Source organism: Branchiostoma lanceolatum, chromosome 3 (assembly GCF_035083965.1).
Source record: "Branchiostoma lanceolatum isolate klBraLanc5 chromosome 3, klBraLanc5.hap2, whole genome shotgun sequence".
NCBI lineage: Eukaryota > Metazoa > Chordata > Leptocardii > Amphioxiformes > Branchiostomatidae > Branchiostoma > Branchiostoma lanceolatum.
Window position 1 is genome coordinate 13,753,653 of NC_089724.1, and position 26,526 is coordinate 13,780,178.

At 42.6% G+C, this 26,526-nt stretch overlaps 1 protein-coding gene across 3 annotated transcripts in view; it reads left to right on the plus strand.

Moving 5' to 3' along the window:
• The window catches only part of LOC136430430 (EF-hand calcium-binding domain-containing protein 4B-like), a 42,077-nt gene that overhangs the window by 5,414 nt on the left and 10,137 nt on the right, over positions 1 to 26,526 (plus strand). The window contains exons 1-7 of one of the 3 annotated variants that reach the window (XM_066421032.1): positions 3,268 to 3,384; positions 11,774 to 12,202; positions 24,499 to 24,636; positions 25,108 to 25,198; positions 25,513 to 25,599; positions 25,949 to 26,011; positions 26,169 to 26,240. In XM_066421032.1, the coding sequence (XP_066277129.1) occupies positions 3,356 to 3,384; positions 11,774 to 12,202; positions 24,499 to 24,636; positions 25,108 to 25,198; positions 25,513 to 25,599; positions 25,949 to 26,011; positions 26,169 to 26,240 (909 nt within the window). In that variant the 5' untranslated portion in view covers positions 3,268 to 3,355. Of the gene's footprint in view, positions 1 to 3,267; positions 3,385 to 11,402; positions 11,521 to 11,773; positions 12,203 to 24,498; positions 24,637 to 25,107; positions 25,199 to 25,512; positions 25,600 to 25,948; positions 26,012 to 26,168; positions 26,241 to 26,526 lie in introns of those variants that run through there. The other 2 variants (XM_066421034.1, XM_066421033.1) reach the window with 2 other exon arrangements.

Consider the following 26,526-nt stretch of genomic DNA (forward strand, 5'->3'; position numbering starts at 1 on the left):
CTTACTTGTGTCTCGCTTTGTCAAATATAATTGGTTGCAGGGGATTTTCTAACGCAATGAATGCTCTGACATGAAAGCCGGTAGAGGACAGAACGGACGTGTGTATTTTTTCTGATATATGATCATGCATTTTTTTGGGCCCAATTGCTGCGGAACTTCAAAAATATCTTCATTAGAAACTGACAAGATATACAGTAGTACATGTCGTATCTGTTGAGAGTCAACTGAACACTTATGGGGAGTTAGCTTCAATCAGATGGATTAATTTTGTGATGTCGGACTGGCTATGCCATGAGCAAGCATGTACGCGTGCTGAATTATACTCACGTGGGTTGGCGACGCAAAGAAAACGGAAGAAAATAGTAAGCCCAACAAAAACTCCTAAAAACACGTCAAAAACCAGCCGGACCCATTCCTCTGCTTGGAGAGTAGCTGAACAACATAACACATTGCCTACAGTCGGTGGCACAATTTTTCACACCGTTTGTCCCTCAAGCTTGATACGTATTATTTACGACACTTTCATTTCTTATTTACCATATTTTTCAATAGTTTCACATACGTAAGTTGGATGTTGGTATGGTAAGTCCGTTTCAATCGTTTGATAAATGAGGCATGGCTGTGAACATGACATGCTGGATTATGTTCACTGACAATATGGTGGAACTTAAGTACAGGAATGTCGCTTATTTCCACAATGTCATTAGTTATCGTCGGTAGAGGGATAGAAACTTCACGACTTAATATTAAGAATATACGTCACATCACGAGATTGCATTAGCGACGCTTCAGGAGTCTACTGTGAGTTCAGTTCAGTTCACACTGCAAAGGCTGGATATACAATCCCTCCCCCCCTCTCTCTCTCTCTCTCCCTTCATACAAACACGCAAACTCTCATTTCTGCAAAAGGTACAGGTCGAATCCTTGACATTTAAAATTGACATTTAAATAATTTCTCAAAATAGACCTTCGTCGCCTTGCTGTATAGCACGACTGTCTGGTAATCTATCCAGTGACAGAGACAGCTGGTGAAGAAATAGAAGATGTTATCAACAGATGGTCCTATGTACATAAAAACGCTCTCAACTAGTGATAATAGTGTATTGCGAGGCTTACAGACAAAAAACTGTTTACTACAAAGTAGAGAAACTTATATAAGCAAGCAAAATGATCTACAATTGATATAAAGCCCTTAGGCGCCCGCTTGTTCTCTTTGGCGGCGAGCCTTTTCATTCTCCATAGAAGAATCATTTGATCTACATTACAGAAGATGGGGATGTATTCCTTAAAAGCCCTGCAAATGTCCACAAATGTTCCGTATGGGAAAACTGTTCTGATAATAGTGATGGAAGGCCAGAATGTTGTTATGGTACATTATGTCACCCATTTTCTCATATCCTGGACGTTCACGTGTAATTTGGTTGATGTCTATGGAACAAGGATTTGTGCTCACGCGGTTTAGTCATACAATTTGAGACGGCTGTGTTCGAGATAGATCCCTCCTTCCCCGATCTCAGCACGGGTGGATGGATTTCTGGGAATGTGTATTACAGTAAGGGACATAGATGCATTATTATGGAGGAAGTATTGGCAGGTCTGAAACGTTCGGAAACTCCGTCTTCATAAAACCCCTCTCACACATAGCCGATCATGGCCTCCCGACCGCTCCCAACCTTCCCACAGACCATTGGCTGTGATTGGCAGTTAGTCTGCGAGGTTGGTGAGTGAATGCGAGCTCTGAAACGGGTTGGGGACTTGACTTCGAACCATACCACGACCACTGTTGTCTTACTCCCAACCAGTTCCCAACCTACCCATGACTCACTCCAGATCCTAAGATGAAACTCTCCTAACTCATTCCCAATCTAGGCGACTACAACGTGTGTCAACCACCCCGAAATTAGCACAACCGACACGCAATTACAAACACAAAAGAAGCGTAAAGGCCGTATTTAAGCTAACATTGACCCTAATTTGTTCTGTCGGAGATGTTTCCACCACACAAGTTATTTTGATTAAAAACGAAATACATCTTTTAAAAATCACCCAATGTCAATTCATGAGAAAGTTGGCAATTGGTTTTTTTTGGAATCAGGCAAGGAGCAGTCTGCGGCCAGAAGTCGGGATAACTGACAGTTGGGAGGTCAGAAAGTATTCGGGGCTCGGTTGGGAATAAGTCATGTACTGGTTGTGTAATGGTTGTGACATGGTGGTAATTAATCTGAAACTGGTCAGACTGATCCCAACCTACCGACGACCTCGGTTGAGTATAGTGGTCGGATGCAAGGTCGATGGAGGCTGTGATAGGGGATTTACAAACTGACCGATCGGTCAATGCTCCTGTGAGATAGTCTCATGTCTATGTATTACTTAGCCCTGCCATCCATGGCGACATTATATATCAGTGATCTGACAGGGTAAGAACTCGCCAGATGATAAATGGTGACTGAATATGCGTTCCCCAATGCAACCTCTTCCTCTATGGCAGCACCTGTTCTTATATGTAACGGTAAAACTACATCTGCACTGGGGTTAACGCTAAAGAAAGTAGGCCTCTGATCAATCTCGGTTGTTTAAAACTTGGCTACTCCAGTTCTTTTCTTTAGTCACTGACGAAAGAGAAAATTCATCTAGTCGCTTGAGTAACTTTAATTTGGCGTATCGGTTTTGGAGCTTTAGGTCCAAGTTTCCTGCACATGATGAGTGAAGTGTTGTGCGCTGGTGGGCACATTGCCGGCAGTGTTCATCTGTAAGTGTAGGACAGCGTAAGTGTAGGACAGCGTCTCAAGCTTAAGGCTATTTTTCCACTTAAGTGAGGATATGCTGGGAATATACAATAGTGCAATATTCATCATCCCTATGCAGTCCACGTCCCCAAAAACCTCAGCCTCGGGACGATTTCCGCAAACATGTAAAGCTGTTACCATTAGCGTATCAACATGTACGGTAAGGATGAACCGCGGGATCCCGGGTATGGACCTCCGCGTCAATTTGACATGCGCGTCACGTCCGCAGGCTGCGCCGGGCGGCCGTGATAGATCGCGGTGTGGGAAATAATTAGCAGGCAGTGTAGTGCGCGCTCGAGGTTGGCGCATCACGAGACGCTTCCATCTCCAGCCAGCTGGCTCCCCCTCCTGTCTGCATCCTCCAGCGGCGTCCCGCCTGAGCCAGGCCGGCTAGACGCCACAGAAAGCCGCCTCTGTAAAGGGATTGCTGTATCTTCTAGGTAACATTATCATTTTGCCTCTAATAGTATCTCGACTCGCCGTATGCGTAGTAGAGTGGCACACCACAATCATGCCCTCCGCGGGAGAACGTCTCACAGCCATTGATGCTGGGTGGAAACGGCTGATGAATGTTTAGCAACTCCAATGTTAGAAACAGGTATGGGTCTTGGATACATTCGACGGTAATACAATGTCAATCATGGGGTCCTTCTGATGAACCCATCTTGGGCTTAACAGAAAGATTGGATGTCGCGGCTCTGCGCTGCTAACACTTGTTATGGACGAGGGGTGCAATGTTGTATCTGTAAATAGGAAATCTGTGTCATGTTGCGCTACAGCACGGCTGTATCATGCATGAGAAATGACAATCGTTATTCAAGACGGACGGGCCGGGTATTCTATGACTGTGTCATCTTAAAAACATACGACTCTGGTAACTCCAGACGTCGTGATCAAATGGCGGTGTTTTCTGACATGATCAGCGTCATCATCTTCACACAGCTGCATCCAACTATCGTGGGTAGATGTTTCACAAAATCATTTCACATTGCACCTGTGCCTCAAACAAAAAATATATAGTCATACTTTGGGCGACTGTATTTTCCAATAGTTGAGATGAAGAAGAATAGTCATGATCAGACATTTCAGCCACAGAACAGAATGAATTAGTTCACATTGTACATTCAACTATCGCACCTGCTTCTTCGCACATCTTCGTGTGCATTGGCCATGGTAAGTGCCGTATTGGTGGCATTTCAAGAAAAGTGCGATCTTTGCGGACCACATCTTATATCATTTGTAAAACATGTACATCTCTTGGTTTGGTGCTGATTGTCTTGGATCAATAAGTCTGGGGGCACAGCTGTAAAATTCAACAGGTAGCTGTATGTATGTATGACCCCCATTCCACTAGACGGCGATTACGCTGCGCTCTCGCTGTGACCCAAGTCGGATTTGTCTGATTCTTGATTTCATAATTAGAATATCACGCAAAATGTAATAGTATGACTGAAAAGACAACAAAACACACAATGCGTAAAAAGATTCGTTTTTATCTATGAAATTCGTTGAGCGCTCTGTTAATTTTTAGGTCGCAGAGAGAGCGCGGCGAGAGCGCCGTCCTAGTGGAAAGGGGGTTTAAGTACAAGGGGCTGTTGTTCTGTTGGATGGTCTAATAGATGCAGTGTGAAAATCCTGACTTTTGACATGATGCGGTTTGGTGTCCCTCGATATGATTAGATTCACTAGCGACGACTTGCAAATTGTTGTTTTTCTGCGCATCGACCAGTGTGATATGCCGTCGTACGTCGTGTGCGAACACAGATCAATTTTCACAGCGGTGCAGCTGACGCACATAAGGACGCAGCGTATCCACTACATCTTAGCCATGAGGTGTTCTACGCTTATTTCAATGTTACATGACGAAAAGCATCTTCACGCGTTTCTCTCCCATTACAAATCTGTATTTAGAGGACTTGACTATATCATGTGGATATGACTGTCTACTAGTAGCTGTATTCAGGGATTCTGAATCGCTCTGGATCTAACAAAACAGATTGACGGTGTTATAGAGGAATCAACATCAATCAGAGATACCGCTAAGACATGTAAGAAACTGAAGACCCCATCTGCTGCCTCTTCAGTATCTTATGATGTCTTGCAGACAGCGTCTTCAGTGGTGCGGACATCTTCAGTGGGTTAGTTTCTTTAGAATCGTGATTTCTTCGTTAACATATCATCTTTGTCCAATCCAATGCACAAGCTTCCCCCTCTGTAATTTGATTACTTTGTCTCAGATACGACAAGGTTTGCTTCATCACCAAAGTACAGACTGAGGGCAAATTACCATATAAGCTTTGAAGTCGGACCTGGTTTCTTAATTGCCCGTTAGCATTCATTCTACAAAGCGTCTGTAATAACGTCTGAAATATCTGCTAGAGGAGATAGGGCGGGACTCTTTTGTCTAGTTACTGTGCTTTTATTAAGAGTGGGTGCATAATCAACTCCGGACATGCACACATAAAACTGAAATTACTAACTGGCCATACACATTTATGACAGAACACGTGAATTCATAAATACTGCATGGTCTAGTATGAATATTGTTTACATGGTATTTCATTTCATGTTGTTCATGGTTGAATGTATTTATGAGAATGAGCGATGAATAAAAGGAATCCAGTCAATCATTTTCTAACATCGATGCTAAGGATAACAACAGCGCTACAAAGGGTTCATCACTTACCCTTTGGAAAACACGTTTCGACATAAAGATATGCAGCCGGGTATTTCAGTAATATCAATATTTCAGTCTCGTAGGAATTTGCGTTGGCACATGTAATATAGCAATCCTTCCTCTCATAAAGTTCAGCAATATTGCCTCCCTCCCACACACACCGGTCTAACAGACAGGCTTTCTAGAACTGCCCGCCGCATAGCAATGTGGATACCAGAAGAAGGATTGTTGGGTTGAGGGGGTGAAATTTGAGGCCCTCCCACGATTGTGCTACAATCAAAAGATAACACATTTTACCACTCGATGATTAATTTAGATGCATAAATCTCCCAAAGGGCCGGCTCAGACCGACAATTTCATCCCGAGCCGGGTTGATCACAGAAGTTCCTGACCCGCACTCAGAAGACGTTCAAACGACTGATGAAACATCTCACGTTGTGATCGAAAGCTTCACGGTTTGCACGGAATCAAATTGACCATGATTTAACGTCCATCGGCTTCAAATAGCATAGCCGTTGAAGGGTCTGATCGGGTAAATAGACTCATCAGCAATCAACTAGTTTGTTACAGCGTTGGCTGTGGGCTTGTGTTGATCAAACCGCCCTCAGGGAGTACAATTCGGGCCTGATTAGTAGTAGGAATCCATATAGTTGCGCGTAGTGGTCTGCGTCATACGCAGGGCCGTCCCTTCCTCTTGAGCAGTTGATGAACGCTGTGATCCATCTGTACCGAGGCTGATTCTACTGAATACTAATTCCCGACAAAGATGTCCCTGTGATTCTACTGTACTTTCTGCTGTAAAAGGGGTGAACTGGATAGGCACAAGCTTGAGGAGAATGGGGGGGGGGTGCAGCCACCCGATCATGAGAGTAAGTCTCAGCACCTCGGACAGAACCTCTAATTAAAAAATGTGCTTAAAGTACTCCTTCTCCATTCATATATTATAGTCAACTGTTATGATACCAACTAACATAAGACAACTGTAAACTGATGAACGCAAAAGGTGCTGGATCAGTTGATGTCACTGAATACCAAAAAAAATACTCCTTGATAAGATCCTTAGCACCCAGCACGGATGCAGATCTGTAGGTAATACATATGCCGATAGAAGAGGCGTCTGCCAAGGGACCGATGACCTCTGTGGACGCTGATAGATTTTCCATCTGCTCCAGCTGTTATTCTATCTCTTGAGTCATAGTCCCAGATAGAATACAAATAACATAGTATCATAGACGGCGGCTTTATAACAACAACAAACTACTCAGCTTTACCTTTCAGGCACACGCACTGTTTAAGTCACTTTCCTCGAAGCCATACTAAAGTAAAGAACAAACGGCGAAGGCTGCATTAAAGTGAGGTCGTAGGAAATATCCATGCGCCATTATGCGATACGAAAACATTCTAGTGACGAAAACATCCTACAGAAAATCATCTATGCATTGATGCGATTATCATCTCATGCCTGGCAATCCAAGTAAAGTCGCGCGGGCGGACAGGCACACATTCCCCATGACCCCTTCTAGAGCCGGGCGTCAAGGTGTCAATCAACATCCTCCAGTTGTGAATGCGCCATGAACGAACTTTCTCCGTACAGGGATTGCCCTCGGAACTGTAGATTTATTTAGTGGCGAGGGGAGCACGTCTACAACTTCTCGGTCTGCGGTTTATTGCAAAATTGCCCCTGGGTAATTCGGCTTTCAACGTCTCTATTAGACGATAAGCATGGGGGGCTGCACAATCAGAGATAGCCGGGAACTGAAAACGTGCATGAGACGTCGTAAACAGTCCTTATATGGGACGCTGGCTTGCGTGTAGATTATAGATATGGAAGCAAAGTTTATCACTCGTGGCACTATCTGGCCGTCGTAAATATGATATCAATCATGAACGATATGCGCTTGATTCAGATTTTGAATTAGAAATTTGTAGCTTATCGGCCAACTAACTGTCTGGATGTAAAGGTCTTGTTTTTTTAACCATAACACTTGGTTTTTGTTAAGAGCCTACCAATTTCGGTAAATTCAACCCGTGAATAACACTGTTTGGTTTCGTAAACGCAACAGTGCTACGTTATGACAGGGACGTTCACTGGTACAACATAAACTACGTTATATTGTATAGATTTAAGAGCTCGACCTTTTGTTCAGTATTTCCCCACATACGGATTCATTTCGGCGATGCCAGCAGGTACAATAACTATCCCTATTCCTTTCTTGAAACCGGACCAAATCTAGATGGACCATGGAAGTACTCTATCCATATGGGTGCATTAAACTGGCAGTTCCACAGCCAAGGTGCATTGACAAGCCCGCGGGTCGATTGGGGGTATTTTCGGCCGTGACATCAACTGATCTTGCCTGTTGCGAGCCATATGCTTAGACCTATTACTGCTCTACTTTTATGACAGAGACCGTCATTTTCCAGGCTATTGGTCTTGTGTTAAACAGCCTTTGAATGACACTATTTGTAGCCAGGAGGAAAATGGAGTGGAAATACTGCGTGATAGTAGATGATACCCATAATGTTACACCCGTTGTGATTCTTTTATCTCCAAAGGACTCCAAACTCCTAATATCATCTATCCGTAAGACAAATCATGTGTGTTGCACCGAAGGCACTTGGTAAAAGATTTACCATCGGAACTCGAGAAGATCTATCTCATTAGTGAATGTCCTACTTTAAAAAAGAAAACCCTCGTGATCGTAGCAATGACTGTTACCTAACTGTGTATGCACGCGTCTTCAGACATGTTTAAGATTTACTGAAGCAGAAGGACCTTTAGCCGATTTTAGAGCAGGTGAGTAATACGTTCCCTGGTCTTATCTTTTAAATGAAGACACTATTTGTAACAAAGACAGGCGACTACGCTCTCTTATGAGTCGAAACTAACGAAAATTGGTCGGATCTAAGAATCGCTTCGGTGGAACAAAAGACATCACATAGATCTGCGAGGAGGTAATCCTTGGATCTTAACTACAGGCATTGTCCGTGCAGAATCGATAGGGGGCGTGTGTAGAAAGAAGGATATCATCGACAATAGAATCGGCTAGAGGGATCTGCGTTTGCGCTGGTGATTTTTTGTACCGTTTTGTTTGTGTTGGAGTTGTTGGCCCAATTTTTACAATGTGCATGGGCCTAACGAAGCTTTTATGCAATATTCATCTTACTTTGGGTGTTATGCTGCGTTGTGTTATATTATGTTATACTATGCTAATCTGTAACTGCAAAAATAACTTTTAATCATTGTAGATCCAACTGGTAATGTATTACATAACGTCTATGAGAGGAAGTCATCACACAGACTATAATATACAGAAACTAATCACAGTAATGTTCGTTAAATTCTGAACTGATCCGCGCCAATCTCGGTCCGTCGGTACAGTAATAACACGGGTACAGTAGCGATGTTGCTCACCCAATTTTACTTCCGTGTGACAGGCTTAAAAATCAATTTCACTTGAGTGTCTCGCGGCAGCTCCGAAATGAAAATACTTCTCAGCACACTATACCTCTTCCCCAGCAGAGTTCACGTCGGCTGATAAGGTTTGGATTATCCCAGCCCCGGCAGATGTGCGCTTGTTCTGTTTCATTTGTGGCTACCTCCCTCGGCGACCGGGGGACGCTGGGTGATTTATTGGAAACGTTTCAGTCTGGGATCGAACAGTACTTGCAGTCAACAGGTTGTTTTACTCTATCTCAGAATTACACCAGCACGACGAAACATGACGTAATGTCCGCCGAAAATGTCAAACGGTGTCGAGGAAAGACGTCAATAACAGAATGACAGGAAATAAGCCGCGTGGTTATTGTCTTGATATACATTTTCAATTCCACGCAACATTTGTGCAAACCTTTTCTCTCTGTACATGTTTTGATTCAATACGCTATTTTGAAACCAGGTCACGCCGAAAAGAATTGGAGTGCGTGACACTTTTTCATGATACACAAAGACCACATTAGAAATATGGCTGTTCCCTTCCGTTTGACATGTAGAAAAAACATAATCATAGAATTGTCTCCATGTCTTGCCGTTGACGTGTCCATTCCTGAATGAGTGATGATTATGATGATGATTATGCTGTTTCCTGGAATTCTGCACACGAAATCACCGTCTCTATGGTGATTGATGGGGACGTCATCGTCCCGGTGTGACTCCGGACTCCGCGTCTCGTCAGCACACCGCCCCCGTGTCACCCCAGTTAGCAGCGGCAACAACCACACGCCAGCCGCCCATCTGTTTTCACACCGTCCGAGGCTGTTTACGATCAGCCAAACCTATCGGACAAGACTGATATCTAACCTTAAAACACATAGTGGATAATTAATTACAGGTAGTTAGTTTAGCACCTTTTTCTTGTTTTGCTGAAGTTTGATTATATCAGTGTACAAATGGTATATAACATACAGTAACACAGCCGTATGGAGTTTAGGCAAGGCAGAGGTAGAGGCAAATCAGTGATAAGAATATTGTAGACATAAGTACAATAAGTGGTTTGAAGACAACAAGCTTTAGTTTTTACGGTATGCGTGCGCTAGTTTCCATGTTTGGTGGTCTAAAGCTACGCTTTGTTAAGAACTAGTCCGTATTACGACATGGAGCCATCATGTAGTTTTATGTGTTTATTCACATACAGCATGTTACAGAGAGAATATGTTATCCAGAATAAATTGTATTTGTATGTCCATGGCTAAGGATGACAGAAAACCAAACTCTTTCTCATAAAACATTTAGATATACCTTAAGTCAGCCATCGTAGCCGCTTAATGGGTACTTATTCGTATTGACCCGCAACCAGTGGCGATAAAGCGATCAATGCAGAAGCAAACACCGTCGTGGGGACCACATGGGAGCATCAGGCGTCTGTTTACACCGGCATAAAGGTTAAACTAGATCCAAATACAGCATTCACGCCTTTAGCAAATATGAACAGTGATAGATATGAAATGCACATTCTCCGATGATAGATTTCTCCTTACACTACATCTAGCTGGTTATAATTCTTTTATGGCAAGTCGGCAAACACAAAATTCAGTGCCTGGATCTAGATGTATAGGTCCGATCAGAATAATTCAATATCGGCTTGCTGATAACAACCCCTGTATCTAAAGGCGGACGTGTTCAGCTCTTTGACAGCTAAAAGATATACACGTGTGTATGAATTAGTTAGTGCTTCCCTCTGTTTTATAATTCTTGGGTATACCTTTGTTCTTTCCTTTGAGGTGCTGCCTAGTTTTCCGTGATACCTCTTTGTATATCTCTCTGATAGTACTCTCTGGTTCGTCTTCTACCATCTCTGTGGCATGGCAGAAGTATTCATCTTGTCTGCGGGGAGCCTACGCTTCATCCGGCCACCTTGAGTGATCGAATCTCCTTCTTTGAAATCGTAAACAGGCTAGTAGAGGATGTTTTGCAAGGCAGATTACTGCCTTATTCAAAGGCTGTCACCACTCCTGTGACTGATGGATTAGATAACATCCCCGAGGTACACACGATGTCACATTTCATCCGAGGGTCGCGGTTTCTAAATCCTCAGTGATTGACGTCCTGGTGTAATTTTGCAAATAATTCAGAGCTCCACAGCTGCATTTGTCTTTACAGTGGTATTTCCCGAAAATGAAAACGACAGTTATACTGCGCGCCAGTTTTATGATTGAATGCATAAGAAACGGATGAAAACAGTTCTGTATAGATTTTTCCTTACTGAGATTGCCTCTCCTATAGAGTATATTTCAGCATATTTGAAGTGCCAAGCATCATACTGAGGGGCGTCCATTATTATGCGGGTCTCTCCTGAAGCCCCCCCCCCCCACTGATGGTACTGTCCGTGGTGCTGAAAAGGTTGCTACTCTTGTAACGCACGCTCTGATTGGTAGATCGCTATAGTCGTGTAAAGAATACCGCTGATTTAACCACGCGCGATATGCAAAATGATACGGCGCACTTACGTAATTACACCAGGTCTTGATCGATGGCTTCAATGCTAATTATTCCACACGAGTGAGCCAAAATGTTTTGTATGGTAATCGTTTACCTCTGATCAGGATTCACTGTGGCAGGTTAGTTATTACATATTTTGGTGGCAGTAATCGTCAACAACATTCTCCCTCTCCTTACTACCATGGCTGTGCTCATTTCATTGATTCCAGATTGTAGTTGCATTGTGTTGCTCATAATGTGACTTAGGTTAACCTGGTGTTCGTGTGGTACGTGTGTTAAATGTGTTGAGATTTTTTGTATCTGTCATGGCAATGTTTTTATGATTATGTAAAATCAAATGCCAAATATAATGCTTCGATATTTTTGACACAGGAAGCAATCCAAAATGGAGGAAATTTCACTTCCGCCCGGCCTACTGACGTCACGCGCTAAAAGGATGGCCCAGAATATCTTCTCGCTGTGTGACGTAGACGACAAGGGTTTCATTACTATGAGAGACCTGGAGATCGCTCTATCAGAATACAGCGAACTGTGCCTCACTCCGGAGCAGGTCGAGTACGTCTTCAGCCTCCTGGACACCCAGCGGTCAGGCAGGCTGCACCGCGACCAGTTTGTGTCGGCGTTCGAGCGCTTTTTGATGATAGATCACAGCCAGATGATGCTGGGCACAGGCAACATGGAGGATGGGCTGGACGAGATGTACGAGTCCCAGACGCCGCCCGTGTCTCCGGACATACTCACGCTGCAGGCTGAATGGGACTCCTTCCTCAGAAGCGTCGGAGGGAACGTATTGCTGGAGGGGTGAGTCACTCTCGCATTCCTAATGAGATAGAAGCTGAATGATGGCACGGTACGAATGCGGCACAAGACCTATAATAAGCCTCGCGTTTTTACCGCCACCTCCCGAGGGTGTGCCCCCACCTACCGCTGATGTTTGCACTGCAAATGAGATCTGTATGGCTTAGGTGTAGGCGTTGGCAGTTTGTTTGGGTTTCCAGCTGTCATCTTCAAGTAGTTTTCTTAAGAAACGCTGGATACAGCTGGTACATTTCCTTAAGTACTTGATGGATGTAGGTTTAGAGGGTACTTAATTTCAGCTTCAGATGACGTTTAAAGGTAAGTAAACCAATTTAGGGAAGATCCTAGATGATCGCAGGAAAACACAGTTTTTTAATGGCATATCTGTCATCATATCCACTTTACTTTCAAACTGAAATTGTACTGTATTGTAGTCCAATGCCAACTAGCACCAAGACTGCCAGCGCAGCAGTTTGTATGATGTATTATAATTAGCCCTGCCATGTATTGTGCTGATAATGTCCGCAGAGGTCACAACGGCTTTGTCTCGGGGTAATGGAAAATTTCTAGGTACGAGACAGAAAGATGAGTGATATACTGTTTTAATCAAAGCACACCCATTGCCACCCTAGGCTGAACCAGAGACACCAGACACCATTAATAAAAGTGGCCCTATATCTAATAAAGAAAATACATGAAAACCATTAATGCAGCGAGGTCAATAACGCACTGTAATGCATAACCTGGGCCAAGGCCACATAAATGACAAAAGCTATCCATACAAAAACATTGCACAGGATAATTACTCTTTGAAGAAAGTGTGTGTCATGCTTCATCACGGAAAAAAATGAGACAATTAACGGGTCACTCCTGCCCTGTTTGGTGCAGCTACAGCACATTTCCGGTTCAAATGAGTATCATCAATAATACTTGTGGCCTCGATTGAGCTATAATAACTACACAGGTGTGTTGTAGGAAAGGTTATTCTGTACATGTGGGTTCCCAATATGCAGGGATGAATAAATATCGTTCGGTAAGGACGCCCTCAAGTAAGTTTGCCGACCGTATCTTTTTCATTTTTCTATCAGGACTCTTAGATTTTTTAGACGGGGAATAAGACTAAATAGTCACATTTCAGCTAGGAATGCATCCAAAAGACAGTCACCCTACAAGGAGACCGTCATTTGATAACGAACAGTCTTTGGCTCGCATTGCACAGGCGTCCCTGAGATCCTAATCTGTATTTCAGTCACCCACATGACCAAAGGGATATAAGCTTATTAGTAAGGACATTTCCTTCATTATTCCACGCTGGATCCTGGCGTCAGTTGTACGGTATCAGAGGGATGAAACGTGCCGAGATTTCAAACAAAGTCCGGGCACATCAAGTTCCATCAGCTCCAGATTACCAACCGGGAGACGATGTTTAGACATGGCTGCAAAGGTCAACATGTGGAGGGCTGTATTGACTGACCGGCCAGACAGCCGCGCTTATTGAGATTTGAATAGCAATTCCATGATACTCCATCAGCCTGATTGGTCATCACTTTTTACGTCTCCTCACAACTGAAAACATGGGTGATTCTTTTTACATCGATAGGAAAAATAATTACATTTATGTACTCGCAATTGTCTGTGTTTTGTATGTACATGTGTTTCTGCGTGATCCGCTTAGATCTGTGTTGAAAACATCCTACAGATCTATGCATTACGTCACGTGTCCTATGGGGCCGTTTTACCCCGATGGGGTGTAGTTTATTGTTATAATCCTCCTCTTGGGACCATTACCAACACATTTAGATTATGAAAGGTGTGGCTCACGTGAAAAAAATGTATTAGTCAAAAGCATTCGCAGCTCTAAATAACGAAAAATATTCTACTTAATTTTCATACTGCAAAACCTTTAAAAAGTGAACATCTAGCGTGATGTACAGAATCGATCTTGCTTCACGGCCGGCATAATTGAAGAGAACGCCAGTCCACGGGGACCGCCGGAGGCTACTGTTGGTTCAGCGGTGCATAATGTATTGTGACGGGCTCACGGGGCACTAGCGTTACCTCACAGGTCAGGTCAATGGGGTAATAGATGGCTTTTCATGGGAAAACCATTACAATTGGGACCATCGAAATAGCTCCTTTTAAGAAGCAAGTATGCCTTTGAAGCATTTTCAACCGACCGGTTCAAATCTAATTTGTGGAAGGTTCTTTCCATGAACGGAACACAAAGCCGTTTTCATGAAACTCTGACAAACCGCGCACCTACCCACTAAACAGGTTAACAAACTCGCGGAGAGGAGACGTGTATGTAATGATGGATATGTTCGTTACATAAGAATTTGTGCCCCTGAACATCTTTCAGTGGTAAACGAATTACTGTGGGCTCCCCATACACATTACATGAGATTTTCTTCGTATCTTTTTTGCCTTTGATATATTCTTTTCCTTCAAAAGTTGACATGACGTGCCCTCTGGGCATACGGATGGCGAAGAGCTATCATCTTTAGAAAAATCTTACCGGCTACGAAACCACTGAGGCGGAAACTTCAACAATCATATCAATGGATAGTCAGTGCGGAGCAGCAACGTTCCCAGGAATATGTTTCTAGATCGTTAGTGACGAAGACGTACGCTTTTAACATCTCCGAGTTCAAGAAGTTTGAAATGGGCGGCAACCTCAGCTCACTGCCTACTATCAGAAAACAAAACCACAAGATGTCGACTTAGATGGAGACTCGGGTTGTGACAAACGGCGTTGTTTGGATGCATGTCGTCTAGTTAAGTCCTCTTAACAGAAGTGCTAACTTTTTAAGAAGCGCAGTAGCAAATATCAGGCTCAGAGAGGGATTTTAGCTTTTGTCCTTTGTGATTTAAAAGTGACATTGTTTTTTCCAACACCATCGAATAGTCAGAAGCTGAACGGTCTTGAACATCTGCGAAGTTGAAGCAGTTTTAATAATTTTTATTATTCCCCAATGAGGTCTCCCACTCGGATACCACGGTGCCCCGTGTGGTTTGATTAGTGTTATAATCGACAGCTTGACTGGAGTTACAGCTAATGACGAAATCTGTTGCGCCGCTACTATGTCACGTTTCTTCAGCACCTGTTCAAAATTGGGCCACACTGATGGGGGCAAAACAAGCATATGTACATGTGTAGGTCATTGATCTCTTCTTACATCGTACGTTTCAACCCCTAGATCCAGAGACACTTTCATTACCCGGCGATAATTGGGTTCGCAGTGAGTGGTGATTATTGACGTGTCTGGCATACAGATTCCCCTGGCAACGTCTTACAGAAAACCCGAGAGCGCTGTCAAAAAACGAACTCTACTTGTTTGCGTATGATTTGCCCCCGCCTGGAGACTGTTCAATCAGAGGAACGACCGCAGGAATCGATAGTGCGGATATTACTTCCCAAGTCCTCCCCAAAAGGCAATATATCCGTGGTGGAAGACATCTTCAGCAAGCATGAAATAACCCCGCCATCTTCAGAGACGTGATGATCAACCCTTGTATAATGGTCTGATTCCCACCATTATTCCTCCACAGAAGAAACTCTGTCACCATAAAATGTCCCACAGCAGCACATAACTGCCCATATATTTTGTATAGTACGTGTCCTTATCCTCCAGACTTGACAATGGGCTCTTCCGACCTTTATGTGATCGCGTAGTTTGGCTAAAACTTGTGGCAATTATTTTCACAGATATTAATGTTGGATATCTGTTCCAAATGATGCTGGGGAACGAATATCGAAGACGAATAAGAAGTAATGATATTGAACACGGTGACTTTAAGGAGGTGTTTTAGTTTATTAGAAGTAAAGTCGAATCTTATCCAACTCTTGCTGTACCGTTCTCAAGTCTTTAGTATTCAGCAGATCGGCTGCAAGCCAAGGTCAATGCGTCTATGTCAAAGCCATTAACGCTGCTATGTAGAGAAAGTAACTTCCTGCGGTGTATTGAAGGCTGCTTCCAAATCCTTTGCTGCATGGCTCGCCATATCCAAAGGACCCCAAAATAAATTTGTTAGGGTTCCAGAGAGGACCAACCTTGCTCAAACACATGCATTAAGTTCATAACATTTTGTTACAAGTATGGTCTTCATATTTCGTTACAATTTTGTATACTAGCTTATGTTGTTTACATTCATGTCTTGTATATATATTTAGTGGTGGCATTAATATAAGTGGCGCAAGCGTTGAGTATCCATGACGTCTACATTTGCGGCCTGCTCATCTCTCATTCATCTGCAGCCTCTGGTCAATAAAGATAACCAGGTGATGATGCCATATAGCCTTCCTTGTTACGTCATTAGAGATGCCTTAAAGTTAGTGTTCCATTAGGGGTTGGTAATAAATCGTGAAGAACATAAGTCAGAGCTATTTACTTTCACCATTAGGATGGATCACACAAATCACTTTTTGTTGGTACATGGTCAATATATCATGCATATCTTAAGTGTAACATCATTTGATTAGATGGGCATAATGTATCTTAAAAAATCACATAAAATCATTTGATGTCCCATTGCACGACAGCGCTGCACTCACTGCGAGATGACCGATGCCCAAACACATACCTGTGAAAAGAAATGTATCCATTTGAAAATACATATTGGTCAGTGTCCTTTGACTACACATGTATTTTGCAAATGTCAAAAGCATGGTGAGCTTCATATGGGTTTCTCAGATATTTGCGAGCACTCTGATCTACAGAAATGATAAGAGAACAAAACCTTTTTGCTACCGTATATGTCGAGTTAGGAATCCATCATCTGTCTCGACTTCAACCATCTCTTACAGTAGTCGCCAGTTTTGGTAGTACAAATCACCCTTATCTATCTACTGCAGTTGTAAAGCTCCTTTGGATAGCGGGTAGATGCGTAAATATTGCTACGTTTTCCTTTACCAGAACAACTGATGGAGTTACAATGGATATAAACCCTTTTATTTGCGTTATTTCAATACTCAGACAGGATCAGTTGTTCCTTGTTTTTTTTTTTTTTGCCTTTCCCAAACCATAGATGCGAACATTTCGCAGCCACGCCCACCACCGTCTTGCACAAGACTTGACTGTTTTGCACGGTCCTAACCTTTTTCTGAAGAGACTGAAAAATCTAGACCGACTTTTCGAGAGAGTTAGTACTGGTGTGATTCTCCAAATATGGGTAAAATTGGCAAGAGTAGTTTCGTGTCTCGGCTTTATTATCTCCATGAAAAAAGGCTTTTTCATGGAGATACTGTTTTGCGTGCGTTTGAGTGTATGTTTGTGTCACCGGATGCAAGGAGAACTAGAGTTCCACAAACACATTATCTTCGCCAAATAATCAAGGCTTATTATGGAAAGTGATTTATATTTACGTGCCTATCACCCCCTGCAAATTTGATCATGCACCATACCATTTGGACGTTATGATTGGGCGAATGAGTCCAGTTAAGATAGGGTTAAAAATCATTTGGTGGTACAGGACTAGTATATGTGTAGAGTGTGCTGATATATGTTATAACTGGTCATGAAAAAATATGAGTATGTTGATATTATATGGGCCACAAAGGTTCGATATGGCAGTGTTGAAAGTTGAAAGTGATGATGAAATAGTACAGTCAATACATATGAATAGAATAAATCTGGCACGTTTTTAGGTGTTTCTAGTCAGGCTTTCTATTTTGTCCCTATTTCGTTATGTCGCCAACCGTGTTGAACAAAAATGCTTAAACTGAACGCGTCAAAAACCAGCAGGACCCACACCTCTGCTTGGAGAATAGTTTATTGATTTGACCTACGTGTACGTTTATGCAAGGCTATCTGTTTACATGACCTGACACTGTCCCATGTCCCATTGAAAGGCAGTGGGTTAACAAACTTTCCTTACTAATTATGCAAATTAGCTGTTTTTTTGCATAATTAGTCATTGATTATGTAAAGCACCATCCGAGCTCTCTACATACCAAACATCACGACGATCTGTCGACCCATTCTCAAGTTATTCATGTCCGAATGTCAAAACAAAAACACCCACTGCGGTTCTTAACAAGCCGCTAGGGGGCCAAAATTTACAGAACTTACTTTCTGTGGCATGAACTATCTACCACACAAAACTCATGACCATAGCACTTTCAGAAAATATGCCCCTAAATTTTGAAGCTCTGCTGCAGTACCTTTGGTACCCGCTAGAAGGCCCATTATCGAACTTGACCTTCCTTTCGGTAAATCCTACCCATCCACTAAATATCATAAGGATCCATCAACAGCTTCTTGAGTTATGTTGTCCACAAGAAAATTCACATCCACACAAAGCCCGCTGCAGTACCGACGGAAAGTGCCAGGAGAACCATTTTTGAACTTGACCTCCGTTTTCACAACATCTACACACCTGCAAAAAATCATGAAGATCCATCAACGTTTCCGTCACTTATTTTGCCTACATACAAACACAAAAAAATGCTAAGTCCGCTGCAGTACTATTGAAAAACGCAAGGTAAACCATTTTCGAACTTGACCTTCCTTTACACAACCACTACACACCTACCAAAAATCATAAAGATTCATTGAAGTTTTCTTGAGTTATGCTCCTGACATACATTCAGACCCACCCAACAGATTTTTCAACCGAAAACATAATCCTCTCCGAGTACAAGTACTCGGCGAAGATAATAACTGAAGAAAGGAACGACAGATTGTTATGTTATTTGGTACGCAGGTAGGTTGGACAGAGATGTACACACTGAAGTGCAAATTATGCAAATTCAGTGTGTTTGCGTGTGCGGTTGCGTGTGTGTATGTTTGTGTCACCGGATGCGTAAAGTCAGCATAACTGTAGAACGTGTAGATGGATTGTAATGATATTTGGTATGTGAGTAGGTGTCGGGAGGAGAAAGGTCAAGGTCGATTTTGAGCCCCCTGGTATATGTCACTGGAACTGCAATGGCGTATTTGTCAAAATCTTTTAAGGAGAATAACTGAAGAGAGGAGCGACAGATTTTCATGTTATTTACTATGCAGGTAGCTTAGACAGAGATGTATACAATGAACTGCAAATTATGCAAATTGGACTTAATTTGCATAAGTAATGAGGAATATCTATATTTGCAGTGTTGTCCATTGCATATTGTGGAACATTTGTTAGTAGCTATTTATAGCGAAAGTGGGTCACTTCTCCTGGGCCCGACAGGTGGGGGTCATACCATTGAGGGATATAGAATGGGGGGGGGGGGGGAACTTGTTTAATAAAAAACAAAGTTTCGTGGAGATTTCGGGTCCTAAGACTCTTGTTTGGTATAATGTATACCTCCATATCCACCAGTGATTTTTCACAGCTTTACTTGGATTTCACCATGAATAGACTTATAGTCTGGAAGAAAATGTGAAGCGAAAGGAAAAGCCGATTTCCCTGCCTCCGCACTTGGATAATTGAATATCGGCACTGGATGTTGCGGTCGGCGGAGCATGAAATGTTCTTTCGCTATTAATGTGACAAAGTTCATGAAACTCCATTTAAGACTACGTCGCTCACACAACTATGAGCTTGGGAAGGACTTATAACGATAACGATACAATCGCTCATTCTAAAGCCTACTGATGAAACGGAATTGTGTTACCAACCTCCGACCAGACCACTGACTATAAACAACAATATTCACTGGGGCATGTATGATGCATGGGAAATTTGTATTAAGATAGATGCAACGTTCCATACACCACATGTGCACAGGAATCGAATTTATTTTGATATCCAATAGCATAACTCGAGAGATTAGTTCTTTTGAAACTGGATTATGGTTTAGCTTCATCTTAATCCCCGATTACTGCATATCCTGCATATTACTGTGCCAAATATCTACGCCAGACTTTTGTGATTATATTGAGATAAATGTTTTGTAGATATTTTCGTCTGAATCATTATTTAGTGTGGCACAAGTTTTATCGCTCTGTTCACATTTCTTTCTGTAGTTTTAGCCAGATAATACTCACAGATAAGAAATATCGAAGGTGATGATGGGATATCCTTTAGAAACGCATCGCCGCACGACGTCTAGTGGATTTCCCGGTCGTGACAGAAGCAGTGGGGTGTCACAGACTTCATTTCGCGCGCGCGGAGAGCCGGCGTTTCCGCGTTATCTCCCCCGTGCAGGTGTGCTCACGTCACCCCGTGGTCTCTTTCTTCTCAACTAATGAGGCTTTCTGGCGTCAATGCACGGTAACGGGTCTATAATCGGATTTATAATAACACTTTATGAGTTTTTGCAAGTAATTTGATATGATAGAAGTTTGTTCCAGTTTGCATGTATAGTGATTACTGCAGGGGTTATCTAATCAAACAAAATACCAGGTACAGCCCTTCACTGAGGCTGGGAATCCCCTTTATCAAACGAATCATAACTGATAAACCTGGTGTTGATCACGCTTTTGTTATCCAGATGCCATACATGACTACATGACTAACGTCCCGAAGATAGGAGGTATATCATGGGTCATTAAGGCGATTTTGATGAGGCACAAAGTGTATCATTATACGAAAAACTCCGTTACATCAATACTTAATGTATAAAACACACAATGGAGCTTAGACCTTACATATTTAACTTCAAAAGTCAACATGAAAGTTTTATGAAATAAACGTGGATTAGTTGAAAAATGAGACATGCGTTAATTGATCCTTAACGCATACCGACAAACATTTCATATGTATGAAGAGGCTTAAGGTAGTTCCCTACGCCGACACACTGCAGAGAAAACCCTTTTGAAACCATGTCAGTTTCCGTCTTGTTTCAGTAGTGCAATGACGTCATAGCCACATGCCTGGCATCCATCAATCTATTATACGTGACAAGACCTGATTATAAGCTGGAGTCATAACGTGCATGTTATCTGTACTTCCCAGCTGCCATAACGAACAGCCTTTGCGCCCAAGAGTTCCGGCACATCCGTGTCAGCAGTGTAAATAATCAATGGGTTCAAACAAATCGAACAGGGAAACATAAATCATCACCAAACTTTCAACACGAAACAGGATACAACAATGTTGACGGTGATGAATTACAGCGAGACTTTCAAGGGGCAGAGATATTTATATTTCCGCCACGTACAAGTATGAATTTTGTGGAAGCTTGGCTTCACACAGGGTCAATTTGCTTATTTGGGAGTTCGGGACCCTCGCGGCTAGGTCAGCCTGTGCACTTTCCATCAATGTAACATACATGTGATAATGCAACCTTAGATAATCACATTTATATTGCCTATAACACAGCATACAAAGTCATAGCCAGCAGTCATATCTGCACATACGTTAAGAATAAACTTTTCTCTAGTTGCCGCACCTGAAATCATGTCTTTTAAGACGCCTTGAAAGATAAGCATTGTCTTTTTTTACTCGAGACGTTTGCCCAGACAACGAAGACTAAAACGCGACTTCTGACGCTTTTGGAGCAACTTCTGGTGCGTTTGTAGTGACTTTTTAGTCCTGGCGTGTCTGCAGCAACTTCTGACGCGTCTGTAGCAACTTCTAACGCGTCTGGAGCAACTTCTGACGCTTCCGCATAAGTCGGGTAACTTCCGACGCGTCCGCAACAGTCGGGTAGCTTCTCTAGCTCTAATCAAGTCACCCGACAAAAAAGGCTTACAGAATATGAATACGGTATGGTATTATCTAAGACATGGCACCAGTCGTGACCTGTGAACACGATGACGCCTCCAGATCCAGACACTGCAACCTCTAGTTTAGAACTGTCTGTCTGCTGAAGACTTTCTGAGATAAGCTCTGCCGGACACAAACAAGAAAGAATCTCAAAGTCAGGTCTTCCATCTAAACCCATAAGTTAGACTGTGCTATTCAATTCAAAGCACTGGCGGACCTTCAATCCAATACTTTCCGCATCGGCATCAGCTTTGGACTGAAACGCATAGACGAGACGGCGGTGATATCAGACCACGGAATGACGTCACGTCTTGTCCGAAACCAAATGAAAGTTACACCAGCTAACATATGGCTGGTAGCCATGACTAGTACTGGACACTTGTCATGCAATATATCATTTCATATCAGCTTCTACTCTTTGTTTCATCAGGGGTTGTAAAAGTATCTGATCAAACATAACTTTAATTCATTTGATCATACATACGGTCAACGGCCTACATGACCACCTTATACCTGCAAAATGAACCTTTTTCATGTCAACTAAACCTTCTATCGTTCATTATCATCGGAACTACATGACTATCCCAAAATTAAGGTCACCAGACAGTCCTAATGTTGATGATATGTCATGTGCAGACACTTACAGTAGCTGGGCACTGTTGGTTCTACCATAACTTCATCCCTGGCATGGGTGCTACAATATGATATCAAGTAAACTCTGAAGTTTTTCATTTGCAATTTATCAGTTTTTACAGAATTGTTATACAGTCATTGCGTCTCACATTGTCTTTACAATGGGAACTGCTTTAAACATATCGTCATCTCATACCATGTACTGAAGTTATCACGCGTCCGTGCGAATGTCGTCTTCACTCCATCAGCTCGTTAGTTAGTTAACCTTGTCGGGCTGACCGCCAAACCTACGGGAGACTTGTCAGTTCTACCATTTCTAGAAGTGATCCTTCTTCGGGGCGCAGCCGTCATGTTTCTCCACCCCAGACGGGTCGATAGGACTGCAGGCCGCACGGCATCAATCTTCATCCCGGCCTGCTTCTTCACGGTTGACCCTTCAATGCCTCGGCAGTCTCGGCGGGACAGGCCGATAGGTTTTACCTCCAGGCAGAGGTTTTAGAGGGAAGAAAAGAGGCTTTCGTTCGGGGCTTTCCCCGGATGATTCAGAGGGAAGGGTCGTTCGTATATTGATTTTGCAGTCAACGTGTGCAGTGTGCGAGCCTCACTTATTCATGTGCGGTAACCATGAGAATCATCTTTTCTTCGAGAACTAGTTATCAGGATTTACTAGGTACGCTTTCCATGCATGCCTCGATCACATGACGGTTTATCTTGTGAGTGCCTATTACTCTACATCTAAATGACATACGACATGTTACATCAACTAAAGCAGTTGCAAAGTCTTTATTTCATTACACGATGTTATGCTCCCGTTTAAGTTGAACATTTCTATACACTGCGTACTTTGGGGTTTGATTCGTACATTTCCACGTCTATGGTCGCTAACCGTGACTTATATCGACTGGCATTGACCGCGGGGACACATGGGATGGAGCGGAGGGGGGCTTTGATTGCCAACAATTCATGCTTCATTTCCGCCACAGCCGTGACTTTCGGACGAACAGTAGGAGCTGCGGATAGGCCGGATCTAAAAACTATCAGAGTGTGGACTCCAAACATCGCACGTGATCCCCACCCACGCACAGTTTCTACAACAGTGGATCCACAGATTAATGTCTGGATATACAGATAGATTTTCCACCGACTCTCCACCAGGATTCCATCTGCTTAGTGATGATGATTCGGCGAAGTGTGTCTATGGTGCCCGGCAACGACATTGAAGCTAAATTCTACGGCTAAAACACAAGATCCTCAAAATCGTTTGTTCGGTTGCCTTCGATCAACACAGGATTTGTGTCTTTGTTTCCGTAGCTGTCATTTTTCCCTTATGAAATATCGCCCCAGCAAGCCAAGGTGTAGACCGTCCATCACCGACACGTGTTCCAACGACTACCTCCAGAGCGATGGATTGTTCATGTCAGCAATGCCGGCAGCCAGTTACTGTAGACGGTTTGTCTTTTGCAACCGCAATAACCCCGCTTAAGTTGGCCTACACGTATGACAAGCACATTAATATCCTATCTCTACTATGGCCGCTCTGGTTGCATATGTGTATATCCAACGTTTTAGCTGACTGTGTAAATTTCATATCCCACGTGGTTCAATTTTCTTTTCCGATATGATGTTGAATAAACAGCATATGTTATATGGAACAATTCACAGCGACCAAATTGCATATTATGCTATTCATTACGATGTACGATAAACACCTAACAGTACCAAGTGAATATCATTGTAGTCTCAAAACCCCGTTCATATCAAGCCTATCATAGCCGGTTGAATAAATTAAAAGACTTAACCGACTAATTTAGCCGGCTATCTTAGCCCAATATGAACGCAATTTAACCGACTACATACATGTAAGGGTTTTAGCGGGTTAAATTGAAACCACCTCCTGAGTCTCAATGCGTTTGGGGCTAATATTCATTACTGTTACATGAAAAAAATATCCTCAGAAATCATATTCTTTCTATGGAAGAATGTGTAGTAGTTCTTTATCATTGACGATGACTACTTCCTGCCCACCCCAGTAACAATGACCTGCAGGGTCTGTGGCAGCGCCTGCGCCAGGACGAGCCCGAGCTGCTGCGGCCGTTTGAAGTGTTCCTGCGGAACGCCATCTGCGAGATCTACGAGATGCAGACCAAGTGTGACAGTGTCGTCCGGAGGTCGGTCCATCAGTCCACGGGGCTGTGATTGCATTTTGTTTTAGTTTTGTTTCCAGCGGTGGTGACCCTTCTAGACTGCTACACGTACCCAATATACACAAAGCAATTTAATTCACTCCAAGTTTAGAAATACAGAATTGCGTGCACAAGTAATTCTTGATTCTTATTTTCTCTGATGTTGCTGTGCCTTTTCGTCTATTATTGGTCTTACGATTTAATCTACTTTATTGATGTGATTTGTATCTTTTATATAAATGTATGTGTGTATATATAACCTACAGAGATTACGCTTGGTATCTCTTGTATGAAATTCATAGCTGATGAATGTTATAAATGCACGAAATCAAACCAATTGAAAAACCTGAAGGCATTTTCTGCCAGTTGTATTATTAAGCTAGGTTAGCATAGCTTCCATTTCAGCGACTGCTTTCTTGTCCTTTTAACTTTTCTCAATGTCTACTTACCACACAGTAAGTCCATGCTGCACAGTCAAGAGGTGAAGAGATTGTATGAAGAGATGGAGGTCCAACTGTCCAAGGAGAGGGAGAAGATCAGAGTGGAGGTGTGCTAGTATTCTTAGAATTAACACAAATTCTATTTCATTCTTTAAGCCTGTTTATGCCTGAAATAGCGTAAGAAATGCCTTCAGATTGTTTATACGTTTACATGATCGTCATAATGATTCTTAAAATAATGTTTTGACCGATAAATAGATATCGGATTTCATCTCACGCGCACACATAATCACTTTAATCAAATACTGCCGCTACCGCTGCTGCTGTGGTGCCGCTATAATCCACCGACTGTCAGAGGTACATGTATGAACAGGCTTGTCACGTAGGCTTAGCGTATTCATCAGCAGGCGTCTTGTTTCAGGTGGAAGAAAGAATGCGAGTGGAACTTGCCAGAAAACTTGAGGAAAAGGATGATCAACTTCGAGAACTGAACCAAAGGCGAAAGGAGGTACATTGGAACACATACCATTACATGTACTTTGGAGACCGAAAGTGTTACGTGTGAGCACAATGAGTAGGTGAAACCATAACGTTATTATGTCTGTTAAGTCCTTTTTGTACTGTTGAACGAATATACATATCTTCCAGGTTCTGGTTGCTGCTATATAAGGAAATACAATGTACCATCAATCCCATGCAATAATAATGCGTGTGAAACAATATGATTAATTCAAGTATGATCTCCTAACTGATCATAACTAATGGCAGTCTGTTGACAAATACGGCCGTCTGTATCTGGCAGGTTAGTTCCAACTGATATTTTGATCAACATTCCATGTTTCTGTTTGTCACCACAGTTAGAACTGATGCTGAAGGACCTCGACCACAGAGAAAAAGAAAAGGACAAAAGATACCAAGAGGTAACCACACAGCACTATTCCTAATCAGTTTTATTGTCAAAGATGAAATATCATTATCGTACAATGCACTTTTTTTGCATATTACAATGATTTCTGATGTAGTATACTAATTATTTATACCTGGCAACCATTAAATGTTTTGAACACATGGTTGCAGCTGGAGGGGATGATAGCAGAGCTGACTGTTAAAGAAGCGCAGATCATGAAGGAGAACGAAGTGCTACAGAGGGTACGTCAGCTCACCAACACGCACCATGTACACACTTACACACACCGTGTAGATGTTGTCTTTCATGGGAGGCCATGATATATTACATGTTTGCTTGTCCGAGAATGCCGCGTATTGTAGGTAATTAGGTCAAAACCTGTTGATAGTGGGCCATTGCTGTCCTTGATTTCCATCCTTTTAAATACTACTTTGCATTCCCGATATCATCTAAAACGCAGACACGTATCATAGATTAGATTTGAAAAAAAAGACAAGTCTCTCATCGGGTGCCATTGGTGTATTTCCA